The 17,079-nt window shown below is 55.0% G+C and overlaps 5 protein-coding genes and 1 non-coding gene across 6 annotated transcripts; 3 read left to right on the forward strand and 3 right to left on the reverse strand.

The window, feature by feature from the left end:
* Nucleotides 1-249: 249 nt before the first annotated feature.
* Nucleotides 250-1,785, reverse strand: D7B24_004110 (uncharacterized protein; the record flags this gene model as incomplete). The annotated part of the gene is made up of 4 exons (XM_028638286.1): nucleotides 250-591; nucleotides 653-732; nucleotides 791-1,277; nucleotides 1,669-1,785. The coding sequence occupies 4 exons, from the start codon at nucleotides 1,783-1,785 to the stop codon at nucleotides 250-252; spliced, it is 1,026 nt and encodes a 341-aa protein (XP_028496906.1).
* Nucleotides 1,786-2,576: 791 nt separating this feature from the next.
* On the reverse strand, nucleotides 2,577-4,355 carry D7B24_004111 (uncharacterized protein; the record flags this gene model as incomplete). The annotated part of the gene is made up of 3 exons (XM_028638287.1): nucleotides 2,577-3,619; nucleotides 3,845-4,117; nucleotides 4,325-4,355. 3 exons carry the CDS (start codon nucleotides 4,353-4,355, stop codon nucleotides 2,577-2,579), a joined length of 1,347 nt encoding a protein of 448 aa, XP_028496907.1.
* An 853-nt stretch (nucleotides 4,356-5,208) lies between these two features.
* D7B24_004112 (uncharacterized protein) lies at nucleotides 5,209-5,707 on the reverse strand (the record flags this gene model as incomplete). Its single annotated transcript, XM_028638288.1, has 2 exons — nucleotides 5,209-5,535; nucleotides 5,621-5,707. The coding sequence occupies 2 exons, from the start codon at nucleotides 5,705-5,707 to the stop codon at nucleotides 5,209-5,211; spliced, it is 414 nt and encodes a 137-aa protein (XP_028496908.1).
* Nucleotides 5,708-6,403: 696 nt separating this feature from the next.
* Nucleotides 6,404-6,474, forward strand: D7B24_004113. The gene has a single exon. It is a non-coding gene; the product is annotated as a tRNA-Gly (tRNA).
* A 4,637-nt stretch (nucleotides 6,475-11,111) lies between these two features.
* On the forward strand, nucleotides 11,112-11,381 carry D7B24_004114 (uncharacterized protein; the record flags this gene model as incomplete). The annotated part of the gene is made up of 2 exons (XM_028638289.1): nucleotides 11,112-11,176; nucleotides 11,237-11,381. The coding sequence occupies 2 exons, from the start codon at nucleotides 11,112-11,114 to the stop codon at nucleotides 11,379-11,381; spliced, it is 210 nt and encodes a 69-aa protein (XP_028496909.1).
* Nucleotides 11,382-12,524: 1,143 nt separating this feature from the next.
* Nucleotides 12,525-14,102, forward strand: D7B24_004115 (uncharacterized protein; the record flags this gene model as incomplete). Its single annotated transcript, XM_028638290.1, has 2 exons — nucleotides 12,525-12,983; nucleotides 13,050-14,102. The coding sequence occupies 2 exons, from the start codon at nucleotides 12,525-12,527 to the stop codon at nucleotides 14,100-14,102; spliced, it is 1,512 nt and encodes a 503-aa protein (XP_028496910.1).
* Nucleotides 14,103-17,079: the final 2,977 nt, after the last annotated feature.

Genomic DNA, 17,079 nt, shown 5'->3' on the forward strand with positions numbered 1-17,079 from the left:
TCGAGCGGTTCATGACCAGTAGATGTGTGACATGTGCAGTGAATGGCCTCATGTGGGGAGCTGGGCGAGTTGAGACGAGTGATGGCGAAGCAGCAATCGTGACGTGGGAGGAGATGGCAAGCTTAGAACGGCCAGGATGACGGAGGAACGGGGAGGAAAAAAGAAAGGTAACGCCGATGAAGAATGAATGCAGTCAATTCGCTATGCTAAAACACAAATCATGCACCGCTTCTAGAATTAACCCCCACCTCACAGCGCGAGGTATCCGACCATGGCCGCGACAGCCAGCGCGCCCCAGCCCGCGCGGACGCCGACGGCCGCCGACTCGTTGTTGCCGCCGGCGGCGCCCGTCTCGGTGGGCTGCGAGGGGGCGCCCGAGGTGCCGCTGGCGGCGGCCTCGGCCTCCTCCTCGAGGGTGGCGTTCCAGCGGTCGACGACAAAGTCGAGGGCGTCGTCGTCGTAGAGGGCAAAGTAGCCGCCGTGAATCTCCGTGTTGTTGCCGCGGTCGCAGTAGACGTCGCCCGTGTCGCACCACGAGGCCATCTTGGAGGCGTAGGGCTCGCAGGCGGCCGTGTCGTTGCGGCCAAAGAGCTGGTCTGCGGTTAGCTATTTGTGCATCTGAGGAGTCAAAAGGAACGGGTGTGGGACGTACGCCGTCGCGGGTGCTGTTGCCCTTGTTCCAGGTGGCGTTGGCCATGTGGGTTGGGTCACCGTAGAGAATGACGGCGATGACTTGCGGGCCAAGTTAGCTGGGGTCCAATGATCTTCCCTGGGCACGAGGGGCACATACCGCTCTTGTCGACGATGCTCTCGGGGATGGGGGTCGTCTCGTTGAAGGCAAAGGCACCGGTGCTCTCCTCGCGGCCGCAGAGGGCGTCGAGGGTGACGTGGGCGCCCTGGGAGTAGCCGAGCAGGACGACCTTGCCGTTGGGGCAGGCGACGGAGTAGCGGTCGAGGGCGGCGGTCAGAGCCTCGGCGCCATCGGCGACGGAGAGGCCGTAGTCGTCGAAGGTGGCCGGGTAGACGATGGACTCGATGGCCGAGTCGGGGATGGCGGCGACAATGTCGTCGGCGAGGGGGCCGAGACGGCCTGGGCCGGGGTCCTCGGCGGAACCGCGCGACACGAGCAGGTGGACGCCCTTGGAGCAGCTGACGGTGGTGTTCTGGGCAGCGGCCGTCGAGGCGGCGGCGAGAGCCACGAGAGGCGCGGTGGTCTTCATCTTGACGCTGGTAGGGGGGAGCTCGGGCTTGAGCGTAGAAGGACGGTGTCGAAGGCGCTGTCGTACGTCGTCAATCGATTGTCAAGGTACCTGCGTCGAAGAGGGTCGTCGTGGGGTAGAGAGGGTCGCGGGGGAGAAAAAAATCGTGGCAAGCGGGAGGGGACCGTAAAATAGGAAAGCCTGCACAAAGGCGCCTCTTGGCTCGCTCTAATGTACGGCCCAACGACTATGGCGGCGATAGATCGAGAGCTAGGCCGAGGCTTCCGAATGGATCCAGTTCGCCCACAGGCCCTCGAGAAAGACGCGTCAAGCTGCAAGAGGATGTCTTGGCGATCAAGATGGGCCGCTACTCAAGGCCCCCCTAGGTGCAGTGCAGGTGGGTGAATGGAATGAAGTGGATTCCTTTCGCGGCATCGCACGGCATCGTCGCTTCGTCAAACACGCTCACCCATTGCACGCTCGAACCGTTTCCATTGGGGCTTGACTCGTCTCGGTCCGCTGCGTAGATGAGATGCATGGTCCATCGGCCATCGGCGTTAATGCCGTTCACGCGGGGACGCCGCATTGTTGGCCAGGAGATTGGGGACAGAAAGACGTGTCGCGCCAGTGGCATCATCACATGGCAGCGGTGCCAGGGTTTTCCCCAGAATACGCCCAACGAACGCCCAGAGGCGCGGCAGGCGTGTCCCGAATCGTGCTGTCGCCGGCACTATTGGCCGTTGGGGGGCCCGGTGGGTGTGGACGGATTCGGGCGAAGAAAGCGAGCATGGTGCTGAAATCGGTGTTCCGGGTCTGGGGACTTGAGGACTTTGCGGTGGGCGTGGCTTGCAGCGGGCAGCTTGGCCGAGCTGTCAGTCTGGGGTTGCCCACCCGAGCTGCAGATGGGGGGATCATCATTCCGCACTTGGTCTGCAGGGGCGGCCTGCGTTGTGTGTCCCACATGTCATCGTTTTGGGATGGCTTGTTGGTGAGATGGGTGAGTGTTGATGCAGATCGAGCTACGGATTTGCTTTGCTTGTTGCTTGGATGGACGGCATGGGCGCATGGCGATGAAGACGGATGGCGATGAAGACGGATGGCGATGAAGACGGATGGCGATGAAGACGGATGGAGATGAAGACAGAAGGAGAGTCAGTATTTCGCCGACAATTGGTGCGCGATGGGGTCAGGGTTTCCGCCTGGTCCTAGTCCTGGTCCTGGTCCTGGTCCTAGTCCTGCCTCGTCCTGTGCTTCGCCTTTCCAGATGCCCCACCAGCTCCGTTTTTCAAGAGTCGTACGTGCCTTCTTCCCCAGTTCTCCTCAGTCCACCAGAGTTGCTGCCACGCAAACGGCAAACGCCAACCAGGTCTGTTCTTTCTAGATCGCATCGACACTGGCCTCTCCGTCACTTGTCTCATACGACACAGACTCGGCCTCTTCGTCCCGCTCTTCGCTTTCCCCGGACGAGCTGTAGCCGCCGTCCGACTCTGGGTCTGCCTGCGCCGTATGCCAATTTCTGCGCCGCAGTTTCGCCTGATCCAGCGCAAGCCGCCTTTGCAATGCCGCGTATCTTCGCAGCTTCCGTGTTTGACTGCGTATCTCTTTGTTGTACCCGTCTGCTACATCGCCGTCATCCTCACTGACAGCGTCCCACTCACTGTCGATGTCCGTGGCCCCCTCAACGCTGTCTCCCAAGTTCGCGTTTGTACTTCCTTCAGCCGCTGCTTGCATTCCTTCGTTGTGCGTGTCGCGTTCAATGTTGCCGGCGTCGGGTTCGAGGAGGTGGAGAAAGTTAGGCAACTTCCAGACCTCACTTTCGAGCTCCCAAGGTGATGAAATCATCTCATCCATCAAGACTTCGATGTGCTCTTCGAGCGACTCAATGGCGGCCTGCCACATCTTCTCCCGCAGCTGGACCATGATGGCCCGATACGTCGAGACCAAGTCGAATCTGCCCCAGGCTTCTTTCTCGTGTAGCAGATGCGATAGCTGTTCCCCTGCGTTGCGCGGGTCAGGCGACTCCAGAGACTGGACCATGCTGCGCAAGGCCTTGATGTCTTCGTCAAGGACGTGGTTCCTCATGCGAACGAACACGTTCGGGAAACTCCTACAAAATGCCAAGTAACACCCCTGATATACACCGTCGAAATCCGGCCTATGAACTCTGAGAAGGAATCTGTCCCATAATGTGGCCCGGGGGATACCGTCCGGCTTGAGACCCTTCATGACATTTACTCGAGGAATAGACTTGCACGTCTCGAAGAACTTGCAGGCCTGAAAATTCCCACGAAATGCCAGATGCCTGAGTATGAAGGGTGTTCCGTCAGGCAGCGATGGGAACCTCGCGCCTTCGTTGACCAGATAGCGTAGCAGCGGGACGCAATTGTAGTCGAAGTGTTGCATCAATCGTCCATCTGGGTCTGAAAATTCCGATATCAGGCGGGCGTCGTAATCCATCAACACTTTGGCCTTCTCCAAGATGAAGTCACTGAGGCATGGATCTTGTTTTGAAACATAATCCATCGTCGAAGTGAAACAGCGCCTATTCAGCCAAGGATTCGCCCCTGCCCGCAGAAGAGTGTTCATCACATCCATCGCGAATGGTTTGTTACTCATGAGAGCTATGTAAATCGGCGGCCACGTACCTTTGTCTACATCACAGCCAGCCTTGACAAGCATGCTGCACATGTTGGACAAGCCCAGGCTAGTCGCCAGCATCAGGGGCGTTTCCCGCTCGACGTTCTCGAGATTGGTGTTTGCCTTGGCCTCCAGCAGCATATCCAGGGCGTCGACATGACCGCGAGCTATGGCAAGGTGCAGCGCTGTTTGTCCGCAGTCGTCAAGGTGATCAATATAACGCCTTTGACCCAACAACGCCTCGTGCATACCGACACCTGTTCTTGCGGCTTCGTGGATGGCTGTCCCAGCAGACAACACATCATCATCCGAGAGTTCAATGACCCTATTCAACAAGTAGCATGAGTTGTCCGACCTGTTTGATTCGAGACTGAGCTTATAACGAGCCAGGGTAGCAACGCGGCTAAGCGAACACTCGTAAGCATATGAAGTTGAAATCTGGCAACCGAACTTGCCAAAGTCGACTGTTGCAGGAATCTCTCACCTACCTTGGCAGCGGGTTTGCGCGAAGATAATCATTCCATAGAGTCAATAAGAAGTTAAAGCCGTCATGCGCTACAACCACCCAGCTCAACATCATCTATGAAGAACTAGAGTCAGACTCGTGGCTACTCGAAACGTGCAAATGCTCACGCGCTCTGGTGGGCTCGGTGATAAAAACAGACCTCAATCAAAACAACTTCTTGTAGTGTCTCGTCATCAGGGTAGTAAACAAAGTGCCCTTCTTTGAGCATGTCTTTAACAGCTCGTGCTCCATCCACAAACGCGTGTAGAAAAGGGCCCTCTGATATGCCCACTCTTGTAGGACGCAGCGCGAAGCGTACAGAACCACATGAAGCCCGGAAACTGGGAGCGAATTTGAATAGCCAAGCTGAGACACGCATGTACCACTCGATATTGGTCCAAGACTGCTGTTGGCAGGCTGAGCTATCGCATCTTGAGTGACGCAAGAATGGCGAACCAGAGCTAGTAGGTAGGGTTCGACTTGCAAATTGCCATGGACTCAAATCTGCCCAGTATACCTTGCCCTTAAAGTGGCACCGGCATTTGCAGGGCCTGGGGCAGAATCCAGGCATCTGCCCCGGAGATACTGTCGAGGTACTCAACCAGGATGCTGATGGCTGATTCGAACCGCGGACCGGCGGCTCGATCGCTAGGCGCACTTTTGCGGGGCCGAATGGCTGCCCAGAACTGGTGGCAGCTGTTGTCTCATCGATGGGCAAGCTTGAATCTCCCCCGAGCTCCGGCAGAGTAGTCGTACTGGCCAAGGTGCTCTCAGTCATGAAATGCGCCAGCAACGAAACCGTTTCTTCATGTCGTTTATTCAATTGATTAAGGGTTAGATTGAAACCAATGGCTAGGCTGTGATAAGTCAGGAAGGGGCGGTACGTGCAACTCCTCGCGGGCAAACCAACCTGGCATTATAGAGGCCAACAAAGCCCTGCAATATGTCCAAGGCGTTGTGGGCTTCCGTCTGCATTTTAGTCATGTCACTCTGGAGATATAGCCATTTCACCTTCTTAGCCTTTGCGGAGCGCTCGCCGTCAGCCTTACAGCATCGGGCGCAGAGAGCTGCCAGACCATCGGCAACGTTTTTGAGTTTGGTCCTTGCGAGCTCTAACTCAGGGCCCAACCGACCGATGTGGTCGCTCTGTGGTAGACTCTCACAGATATGGGCGTACTCGGCGAGCCTTGCAGCCTATTGCATTGTTAGTCAGTATTTGTGCCGAATGATATGGATTTGTTCCTGCCTCTCCGATCATTGACTCCAGATTTTGTTGAACTTCGGGGATCGCCTTGAGCTTTCTTAGAGTCACGAAAGCTTGCCCAAGGGCGTACGAACTCGCGACAACCCCAATAATTTCGGCCATTTGCTGCAGATGGCGGTTCGTACCAGATGTATTAGACGGGTGACAAGGTCTTGAAAGAGATGGTTCACGACAGACCACGGCAGGGACACGCTTGTAGACAAGAGAAGTTTCGAATCAGCCTTGCAACAAGGGTCGGGGCGAGAGTTGCCTGCTATATGTATTCGTTGGCGGGCTGTGCCTTGCGAACCGTCCAAAAAGGCAACCGGGCTGCCTCAACTTTGGGCAGCAGCAGACGAAACAGCCCAGCTCTGCCAAGATACGCCAGCCTGGGACCGACCAACAGGACTTTTTTTGGCCTTTCAAGGTGCCCTTCGAATGACACGGTGCCACGCTCGCTGCAAGCGAGGTCCAGGCCTTTCACATGTTACAAGTGTCTACATGACTGGATCTGCTGCATCATGACATGCCCTTGACAGGGTTGCTGACTTCGCCCGTTGTCCTCAGCCTCATCACAACTGAGGAGAAAGGTATTAATCAGTGGCTGTCATATTGGGCGCCTGCTGTGTAACGCGCGCGGGCTCGTAGTTGAAAGGCGTGGCACTGGAAGAAAGAACCATCGCATGTTTACTGGACCGGCCGGACCACTTGATGGTTGATGGTGGGATGCGAAGTCAACGCTAAGGAACGACACCTCACTGCACTGTGTCTTTTGCGCCGAGGAACATAAATTTTCCAGAAAGTTTGGAAATCATCCGAGCGTGAATGGTTTAGTGGTAAAATTCTCCGTTGCCATCGGGGAGCCCTGGGTTCGATTCCCAGTTCACGCACACTGACTTTTTTTGCCCGCCGACACAGAACGTGGAATGTCAAACACGACTTATGGTTCTTGCACTTGTTATGCCTGTGATCGCATTCTTGGTCCATTTCATTCACTGATGCAAGGAGCTAATGTGGCGAGTTGTATCCCGGTCACCAGATGGTGAGCCGGTGACCATATAGGGGTACCTGTGAGTCCTACTCTTCCTCAGCCAAGTGGCAGGCACGAGCTCTTTTCGCAACAGTCAGCAAGTTACATTTCACGAGAAAAGCAGTGCCAGGTCGAATCACTTCCTATTCTCTTTGTCATCCGGACCAACAAAATTCTATGGAATTCAAAATGCCTCAGCAACTGGAAAGCTGACCTCGGTAGGTGGAGCTGTCACTCAGTCCTGTGTGTAAATGTCGCGATCCATTCATTATATCTTAACAAACACAGCTCAGGCCCGAATGGATTGCGTGGGGCATGAATGATGACCCTCAAAGGCAGGTTTGCAGCTGTGTGCTGAATGTCTGGCGGGTTTACCAGGGAAACTTCCACCGTGTCTCGACCATTATTGGGAGTAACGCAAAAAGTGTGGTTGATGACCACAGCCTACTCTTCTTAGTCTTCAGTCCAGGTGTCGCACGTAGGATCTTGGTACGAATCGATGTCCCCGGGTATCTCGGCATCGCCTGGCAAGTACATCGCCGGTGTTTCTGAGTCCACTTCTGCGTTCCTTGCGTCGAAAAACTCATTGTCGGCATTATATCGGGGAGCAGACGGAGAACCATATTGAGGCTCTAAGGCAATCGTGTTTCTCATATCCATGTTTGGAAAAGAACCATGTTGCATGTCCGCGCTATTCCATGCTTCGTATGAAGCTATTGAGCCAGGAGCGGGCGGCATAACACGAGTTTTGGCTGTTTTCGTCGATTCTTCCAACCTTACAAGTGACGGAGACTTTGGTGTTTCGTCGAGTACTCTTTCAAGGTCTAGAAGGGGATCTAGAGCCCTCGCCAAGCATTTTTCAAGCATCTCTTTGACTTCGCTAAACGCAATTGGCACATCATTTCGATAGACGACGCAGTCTCCGAGCTCAAAGTCGTTTCTGAACCCATCTGAGATAATGCATTTGACGGCATTGAGATCTTTCAAGCTTTTGATCCGAGTCACTTTGCAGTCTACATGAGTCTTGTCAATTTTACTTCCTGATGATATGGCGTTAGAATATGCGTAAGGACTTACAAGGCGTGTCCGGTTGATCCTGCCCTGGGAATAAGATTTCCCAGGCTCGCGCCCAGAGTATGTGGCCGGCAACATGCTGTATGCCCTTTCGGCTTCGTAGAGCCTGCTCCATATCACGATTCATGCCTATAAGTGATTCTGGCCTGTCTTTATTCTGACACTGGTCATTTAACCTTGCATGTTCTATACGGTCGGCGTCAGACTTGAACATTGTAAAACAGCGGTCACAATGGAGGTCGAGCTTGTGGTGCTCATATAAATGGGTCCTGAAGTTATAAGCGGTTGAGCGAGCATTCACCGTGGGTATGTTATATACTCACTTTACCTGGCTCATGGTTCGCCACCCTATATCACAGCTCCGGTGCCAGTGTTTGTCGGGGTATCTCTTCTTGAACAGGCACGCAAAAATTGCAGGTCCCATGCCGTTCATCGTCGCAGACTTAGGCTTTTTGCCTGGGCCGCCGTCGTCTCGACCGCCAGCTCCATTGCCATCATTTTCGGCCCAGCGCCTTTTCGATCCTCCGGCATTCTGACTCGCCTGTTCACCGCCCGCTGCGCTGTCATTGCGAGGTGGACCATGACCAGATGAAGATGAGTTGCCGTCAGTCGATGGCTCTGCGTGGCTTCTCGCCGCGTAGTCCCAGTTGGAAATCTCCCAAGCCAGACTTTGCCAAATCTGCCTTCTCAAGTAGACCACAAGAGGCAAAAGTTCAGGCTCGAGGCGGCTGGCACTGAACGCGTTCAGCAGTGAGCCGACGCTTTCCTCTGTTGTTTCAGATTCGAAGTCATCCAGGTCTTCTTCTGTGTCAAGGTCGGTTTCAGTGTTCTCTGGCGGGGTTGTGCCTGGCGTTTGGGAGATGGGATCATGTGGACTCTGGGTTGCGTCGCAATTAAAATCCACCTCACTCATAGATCCCGGCGTTGGCTGTGGTTGGAAACCATGCCAATCACCGCCCTCAAAGCCCGAGTACTTGACAAGAGGAGGCGACGTCTCTGCATTCGACTTTCCAGCATCAGAAAGAGTTTCGCTGATATCACTCAAACTTCGACCTCTGCCACCCGAAACAGCCTGAGATTGCCGCGCCTTGCCGGGCCTTTGGCTTCTTACTGGAATCTGAAGACCCAGTGCCAAGCTGTGCGACGAAGAGCTTGTAGCGATTTCGTTGGTTGACCCGACGGTCTCGTTATCCTCTAGTACAGGAGATCTGCCGAGGCACGAGACAGAAGTACATTTGCGTATGGTTTCATTCTCCTGTTCTTTCTCCGGCATTGCATATGTTGCTTGATCGCCCCCCTTGGATTGGCTTCCCAACAAGGCAATGTTGGAATGAGTCAAAGGCAGGAAGTTCTGAGGCGCGCTGGCCTCGTTCGATTGTGTAGGCAGACTGGAGAGATCGGAGGCGATCTTGAGTCTACCTTGAGTTAGCTGATGGTTTGCCGAAAGAGCGCCATCTTGGGCTCGACCGAACGTGTCGGACGATGACTCGTCCTTATCGACCGGGGCCTTGGATGCGTAAAACAACTGAGTAATCTCGCCGGCTGTGTCTCGAAGACCTTGACGAACGGAAAAGTTATGACAGCAATCAATCTCAGTGGCCGTTGAAGACGTTTTCGATGTCGCCCATGAAGGTGTCTTAGACCAAGTAGTAGACATCGTACCCTCTGAACTGTTTGTAGCAGACCTTGCCACATTGTTCTTCGGCGCAAACGATGGCGCTGATGAGTGTTCGGCCGCGTGATTGCCTCCTGATGGAATGGGGTTGCACCGGTGGTTGATGTGGTCGGTCTTAGTCGCCCTCGTAGGTATCGTGTTGTCGACGACGAGGTCGTCGGGAACAGCAACATCCGCTAATGACTTTTAGTAATTCGATCTTCTAGCAAAGAAGAATGCCGATTTGCCTACATGTGATCTCTGGAGGCCATTTAGCATATTCTTCGCATCCCAACACTCCTCGCTTTGGCGACGTCAAATTACTCGAAAACAGCAAGGGTGGGTTTTCGGAGGCTTCGTTCTGAGCCGCGGCCACGCCAAAAGTCTCAGAGCCATCATTGGTATCGAGTTGATCAGCTTCCACCTCGGAAAGAAATCCAATCGTAGGTGGATCACTGCTTCCGCCGGAGTAATTCAATTGACTAGATAGCCTTCCATAGTCACTTTGGCTATTGCCAGCCGTCGCTTGGCTGGCACTTATACTGTTGCCCAGGTCGAAGTCCCGATCCGAGTTATTCTTAAAAAAAGCCATTAGCTTGCGGGTAGAGGAAGACTGCGACATGATCTGAGTGCGTGACGAGGATTCAGCATGTGGTGTGTAGAGAAGGGGACGCGGCCTTTGTACTCTTGGATGTTGTTGCGGGGCCACTGGCTGCCGGAGGGGCTTGATGAACTTCGAGGACACTCTCTTCAGGCCGCGCAGGGAGCAATATTCGGAATTTCCGGCCAGTTTCTGACGCCAGCCTGTTGCGGTAGTTCGGGTAGAGGAGATATATTTGTGACCCGGGACAGAATTTCCTCGGCCTGTGCCGCTGTCCGTAGAATCCATGGTTGCTGAACGGGGGCAACTGGTCAGTATCGACTCGAAACACAGAAAACCTGAGCTGAAAAAGGACCAACTTACAAATTGTATGACTTGTGCAATCAACTTGAGGATCAAAGGTTCCAAAATCGGGCGTAACGCGAGCCTATGACCGCAGGCAATCCTTCTTTGTGGGAGTGCACTTACGGGAGAGAATAGATAGGTGGAAGTCCGAGGTAAATAAGCCGAGCCGGTGGATGCTCGTGGTCATATGAGGCTCCCGACATGAGGGGCAGTCCGTCCGCGAACCTTGTACCGAGTCTGTCCCATTTTCTACTTTCGGTCAGGCTGGGAGGCTGTTGCACCCACGCCAGAAGACTTGGCTGCGGGATGCAGAGCAAGCACTGCCACGTCTGCACTAGCAATGATGTGTTTCGCTGACAACGCGAGCTTGGAGTTTTACTGAAAACGCAAAACTCCCACGCGCAAAGCTCGATATGCAACCCTAATATCCCCATAGAACTCGCCATGCAGAACTTTCCCTTGGAATCTCGGCAGGCTGAATATCTCATGTTCTACCAGCCAAGCTGTCCGGTGAGCTTTGCTCAGTGGAGTTTTGCTGGCCGGCTATCTGGTCGAGGTTTGCAGCCAAATTTTAAACTGCGAGCTTGAAAACCACCTATGCATTCCTTGCCATGTCGAGTAAGGGCCGTCCAGAAGCTCGTTTGTAGGCGATAAAAGCAGTCGTCTTGGTTGATGTTGATGATGAATTCACCTCCTCCTTTGATACCATCACAAGGCACACATTCCCAGTAATCACCTTCATCGATCGTACAAATTGATTTTCGTCCAAGTGCAATCACTGCTCACTTTTTTTGCATTTCAAAAGACATCTTCGACTTGCGAAATGCCTTCCCAAAACGCATCCAAGGCTCTGCCCGTGGCGCCCCTCAGCCTTGATGCTTTAACCATGTGAGTTATTGGGGGCTCTTGGTGTCCAGACGAGCCCAACCATCTAATCCATGATCACAGGCGTGACAGCCACACAACGAACACGCACCAGTCGGCCTCCTCTGCGGCCATGACGCGTTACCTGTCGGAACCCGACTCTATTTCCGCCATCATAGCGATGGGCGGCACCCAGGAGGCTGCCTCCCCGTTGTTGCCGAAGCTCTAAGCGCCGGGCGTCTCGATGGCGCACACGCTATTCGGTAGTGCAATCTTTTGGGGGCCGCCAAGAAGCGTCAGCACCGCAACTGGAGGGCGGAGGCCTCGTTGCCTCATTGCCTTGTAGGGCGGGCAGTGTTGTGCATGTAGAGAGGATGGAAGATCGTCATTCTGGGCTGGGAAAAGGCGTTTTGGACCAAGGGACATGTTTATGGGACGACGATACCTTACGCTAGACGCACTTGTCTTGACCTATAAAGGCCAGAGAGGCCGCCAGTCAATTTGTCTTCTTTTTCCTCACCTTCACCCGGCTTACATGGTGAGAGGTTGTACAAGTGACATTTGTGCACGCCTCGCCAAGCCAGAAGGAGGTTATGAAACCGCAACCTGGCATTGTGCACGCCCTGCGATTGAATGAAGACCAACTATCCAACTGTATCGCACGACAAGAAACTGAAAGGCTAGAATCAGTCAAATCGAAGGTTCCCAAATGGACCCCGTCAACGGCAGTCTTGACACAGCGGTCACAGGATGTGGTGCTTCAGACGGGCGGTTTGCTGAGGCATCGCGCGACCGAAGGGCTGACAAGCTTCAAGCTGTGCAACGTTCCTGGCACTAATGAGCAGCACCTCTCCACCTCCCCTGGATCCTCACATGCAGCGATGGCCCGGAATTGGCTGATGTTCGCGAGAAAAGGGCTGAAGACGCTCGACGATGACTGGCAGATGAACCCGCAGAATGCTTGATTGACCTGCGCTAGAGATACTAGAACGGCCACCTGGCGCAAAGCTACCCATTCAGCCCCGTGCCCCTCCTTCGCCGGTCCCCAGTGACGTGATGCGATAACGGTTAGAGCGCGGGGCATGTGGCACAGCACCATTGGGAGAGGGGGGCAGTGCAAGAAAGCATCGCAGGATCAGCCGGAATCAGGATCACCAGGGTTGAGGAGGCCTCTACGCATGGTATATAGAACCTGCCTTGGCTGCTGACTTGCCGCTGTCCGATAGCTAGTCTTGTAATTGATCTTTGACGTTTCTGAGGAAACCCAGTGTCACAGCTACACAGCTTCCAACAAGACGACTACCTACGCGACAATCGTGCCTTCAACCCGGAACAACCGACGCTCGATTTCCAATCATCAGCTATCCCTCAAATGAGCTCTCAGCAGCCGTACTACGGTCAGCCGGGCCCTCACGGCGCCCCTCCGCAAGGAGGACCACCACCGAGCGGATATCCCCAGCAGCCTCCTTACCAGCAACAGCAACAACAGCCATATTACGGTTACCCCCCGCAGCAAGGCCAACCACCAGCAGCGCCATACCAGGGCGCCCCAGGAGGCGTGCCGCCGCAGGGACAACCAGGCCAGCCGTACCCTAATCAGCCTTACCCCCAGCAGCCGCCGCAACAGCAGCCATACTACGGCCAACAGCCGCCTCCAGCAGGGCAGCCAGGTCAACCGCCGTACGGCCAGCAGCAGCAGCAGCCGCCATACGGCGCACCACCACCGCATGGCGCGCCTCCTCAGCAAGGCTATGGACAGTACCAGCAGCAGCCACCATATGGACAGGCGCCGCCGCCGAACCAGCAACAACCCCAATACGGAGGTGCTCCGGTGAGTCACCCTCAAACGCCTTTGCGATGCAATCGTCTGCACAATCAGTACTGACCCAGCGTACAGCCTCCTCAGCAATGGGGTCAGCCGCCGCCCGGTGCTGCTCCGTACGGCGCCTACAATGTCCAGCCGACACCCGCCTCGCCGGGGTACGATCCGGCCCAGAAGGCCTGGGTGCAACCCGTCGACACGTCGGCCGACATTGAGACTGTGCGCAAGGCGATGAAGGGCATGGGGTGCGACGAGAAGGCGCTCATCAAGGTCTTCACGAGCCCCAAGTACGCCAACCCCTGGACCATGGCCCAGCTCGTGCGCGACTACAACAGCCGCTTCATCCGCGACCTCGCCAAGGACATTGAGAGCGAGACGCGCGGCGACCTCGAGACGACGCTGCTGGCGCTGCTGCGCGGCCCGCTCGAGAACGACGCGCGCGTGCTCGACAAGGCCCTCAACCGCATGGGCACCGACGAGGACGCGCTCAACGACGTGCTGCTCAACCGCTCCAACGCCGACCTCCGCGCCATCGTCGCCGAGTACAAGCGCATCAAGAGCCGCGACCTGCTGACCGACATCAAGAACGACGTCGACGACACGCTGTTCCGCCTCTACAGCATGGTCCTCGCGGGCCACCGCGCCGAGGACGCGGCGCCCGTCCACCCGGCCGAGATTGACGCCAAGGTCACCGAGCTCCAGCGCGCCACCGAGGGCACCATCGGCGTCAACGCCGTCTCGGTGGCCCAGGTCCTCACGAGCAGCAGCCCCGCCCAGATCCACGCCATGGCCGAGGCCTACAGCCGCAAGTACCACCGCAACATGCAGGAGGTCATCGAGAAGGAGTTCCGCGGCGACATGGAGGACGCCCTGCTCAACCTCGTCCAGGCCGCCCAGGACCGCGCCCGCGCCGACGCCGCCCGGCTGCGCGAACCGCTCTTCAAGTCAAAGAGGAAGGACACGCTCTTCATCAACCGCGTCGTCTCCCTCTACTGGGACCGCAGCCGTCTGGATGCCGCGAAGAATGCGTACAAGGCCAAGTACGGCCGGCCGTTTGCCAAGGATGTCAAGGAAATGCTGAGCGGAGATTACGAGAATGTCATTCTCGCGCTCATTGGCGAGAAATGAGCGAACTGGGAGGGTGGGAGTGTGAAAACGGATAATTCAAAGCGTTGGGGCGGTACTTTGAGACTTGGTCCGGCTTGCTGGAGAAGAATGGAATCAGATCTCTCCCAACCCCTTTACAAACTCATATAATGAGGTTCACCTGGAATGATGTATGAATCTTCTGCGTCTTTCAACATCAGCTACGGATCACATGTTGATATAACCCCGTGACATTTCTTTTCCACAGTAACCCTCAGAGATCTTGAGCCTGCTGACGTATCCCAGCTCTGAGTGATACCTGTTTTGCTGGACTCACCGCGCACGAGAGATGTTCGAAAGACCTCACTGCTTCTGATAATAGGCGGCTGAGATCTGTATGCTCTCTAGAACCTGATTCTTTATGTGCATCCTATATCGGACATGAAATCAGCTCGGCTTGCGTGCGTTCCACGTCAGGTTGCTCTGAACCCACAACAGTGCATTGCATCGTCTGGTCAATATTGCAAGCAATTCTTGTGAAACAAGCCAAGTTTTATGTCCGCTGTGATTAAAGACGCTATGATTTCTGTCTACTCAATGTTGATGAAATAGTCCAGAACGACAGAGGTGGCATTGCCTTGAGAGAGCCTCTATTTCAGTAACGGTGTAAAATGTCTCCTGACATCAAATTAGACATCACTTTAGCCTAGAATCTTCATTTTTTAATATCAGTCAAAGACAAAGCTAGTCTACGTCAAATCGTAACATGGCCGGCCTGCTGGTGGGGGATTGCACATCTTTACTGAGGCTGCTGATATCAACATCCTGCGATATTGTCTTCAGCCCCCCGAACGTATCCTCCTGCCATCTGATCCAGCAGTGGGCCTCAGTCTACGACCCGAGAGATGAGCTAAAGTATGAACTCGCGACTGTTCTGCAATTCAGCATCAAGTAGCCAACTTTTGTCAATGATTCGCTACACAACATTAGCTTTCGAATCGTTCTATTGATCTCCTCGCGAAATGACTGGATAGGCGGACGTCAGTGCTTTGAGTTCGTAGCTCAACTCGCGCAAAGGAGCCAGAGTATCAAACTGATGACTTGAACGAGACAAAAGTCCTGGCTAAATGGCCTGTACAATGTCTAGATGTCAACGGAGCGCGCCAAACCTCCATGCAACAGCTAGCAAGCTGTGACCCGGCGACTCAGCTCATGCAGCCCAGGATCAGGCGCCACCCCAGATTCGGACCAGGGGCCGTGAAGCTTACAGCCTCCTGACCCCTCATCCCTTGCCTCGAAACTAGGGCGAATGCACACTGCACAAATGAAGGGACACACTACTTGACGGCCTGCCTCTAACAGGAAACATTGATCGAGGCCATGCGCGAGGGACGCGTGTCCACCTTGCTAAGACCAAAAGGGATGGGCGTCGGGTGACCTGTCTGCGCTGCAGCAAATAAGCATAACACTTGGTCGATGCAGCATTAGTTTGCAGCTGAATAGGGTATCTGCATCGTACAGACCCTTTAACTCGCGCTGAAGAAGTCGATAGGTAGATCCAATGCAGGTAGAAGCAAGTGAGTTGTAAGTTGACAGCAGGTGATCAGATCGCGGCTTGCTTCCTCGGGAGGACACGTCAAGTTCACCCATACTAAACCATCATTGCGATCCTCGTATGAACATCGGGTAGAGATTTGTGGCATTGCAAGGAAATCAAATCGGCGTCGAGGACTCGTGGAAAATGGCATCGTCTGCCTGCCGGCCGATATAACGTACAGGACTGATCGATTCCCCAGTTCCGTGAAGGGGCTTGCTCGGATATGAGTTTGGCTACATGCGTGCCGTGATTCCCGGTTGGTCAGCCACAGAGGCCAAGTTTGGAATTGTTGACAACGAACAGCGACGAGGTGCCGACACCCCAAGACGGCTCGGCCGATGCCAGGACCAAGATCGAGACTTGGCTTAAAGTACGATGTAAAGCTGAAATGCTTGTACCGGCTTGGTATGCCGGGAAGGGCGTATAGTCGCTGCATGGCCAGAGTCTGGTTCCTCTTGGCCGGGCGCCAGGAATCGCCCATATTATTGGCGCCTTAGCCATCTGTGATCGAGTACCGGTATCATTTGTCTGCTTTGTAAAACTGAAAAAGCCAAGTATGAGGTCCATAACCGAGATGATGGAGGGATATTGGGCGAGACAGGGAGGCTTCGAGGGCGTGGGTGACGACTTTCGACTGGGAGAGTTGGACAAGACCTTCACAAATCCCTGCACCAGAGCCAGTGGTGAGCTTTGGCTTCCGGTACTCCAAGATGGCATGGCATTGTCCCAGCCCGCTGGTGAGGAAACGTAATAGTGTCTTGGGAGTGCACGAACTGACCCAGATCCCAGAGCTGTGGCAGCGAGGTGTCATCGATACTGTATGACGAGACAGGAACCCAAGGTCGACGACGAGCTACGCCCACTCGAACTTTCCTAGAGTCACAGGGCGCGCGCAGGTAGGCAGGGGTGTTGTCGGGGTCTCTTCGCTCTCTCCATCTTTTGCGTTTGCCCCGTCGGAACACCCCACATAATAAATGGGAACCGTCGGGTTATGGCGTTATGGAGCCATTCGTACATCCACATGTCGCGGTGCCGGGGGACGGTTATAGCACCCATTTGTTCCACCAATTGGTATTCCTCCCCAGAAGCCAAAAGAGGGTGTCGCCAACTAGGAATACGCGAAGCTAGGGACGCTCGTGGTCCTCCAAATCTTGCCCCAGATGTCGATGTCGGGCGAGAGGGAAACCATGGGTCTTCCCCCCCCCCCCGTGTGAGAATGGTCAGGGTAGCTTGGTCGTCTGCCGAGACGCCTACAGCAGCCAACACGCGTAGTTTCGACATTGCGTGGACGGCAGGTCCCAGGCTCTGACCAGCCACAGCCGCCTCATCTCTTGGCATGGAGATGAATGCTTTAGGCTGATTTGCCAAGATTGCAGCCCTCCCAAGCGCACGGGAAGGATGGCTCACGCGGGAGTGATGCTG

The sequence above is a fragment of the Verticillium nonalfalfae genome (assembly GCF_003724135.2).
Source record: "Verticillium nonalfalfae strain VnAa140/NRRL 66861 chromosome Unknown scaffold_23, whole genome shotgun sequence".
Classification (NCBI taxonomy): domain Eukaryota; kingdom Fungi; phylum Ascomycota; class Sordariomycetes; order Glomerellales; family Plectosphaerellaceae; genus Verticillium; species Verticillium nonalfalfae.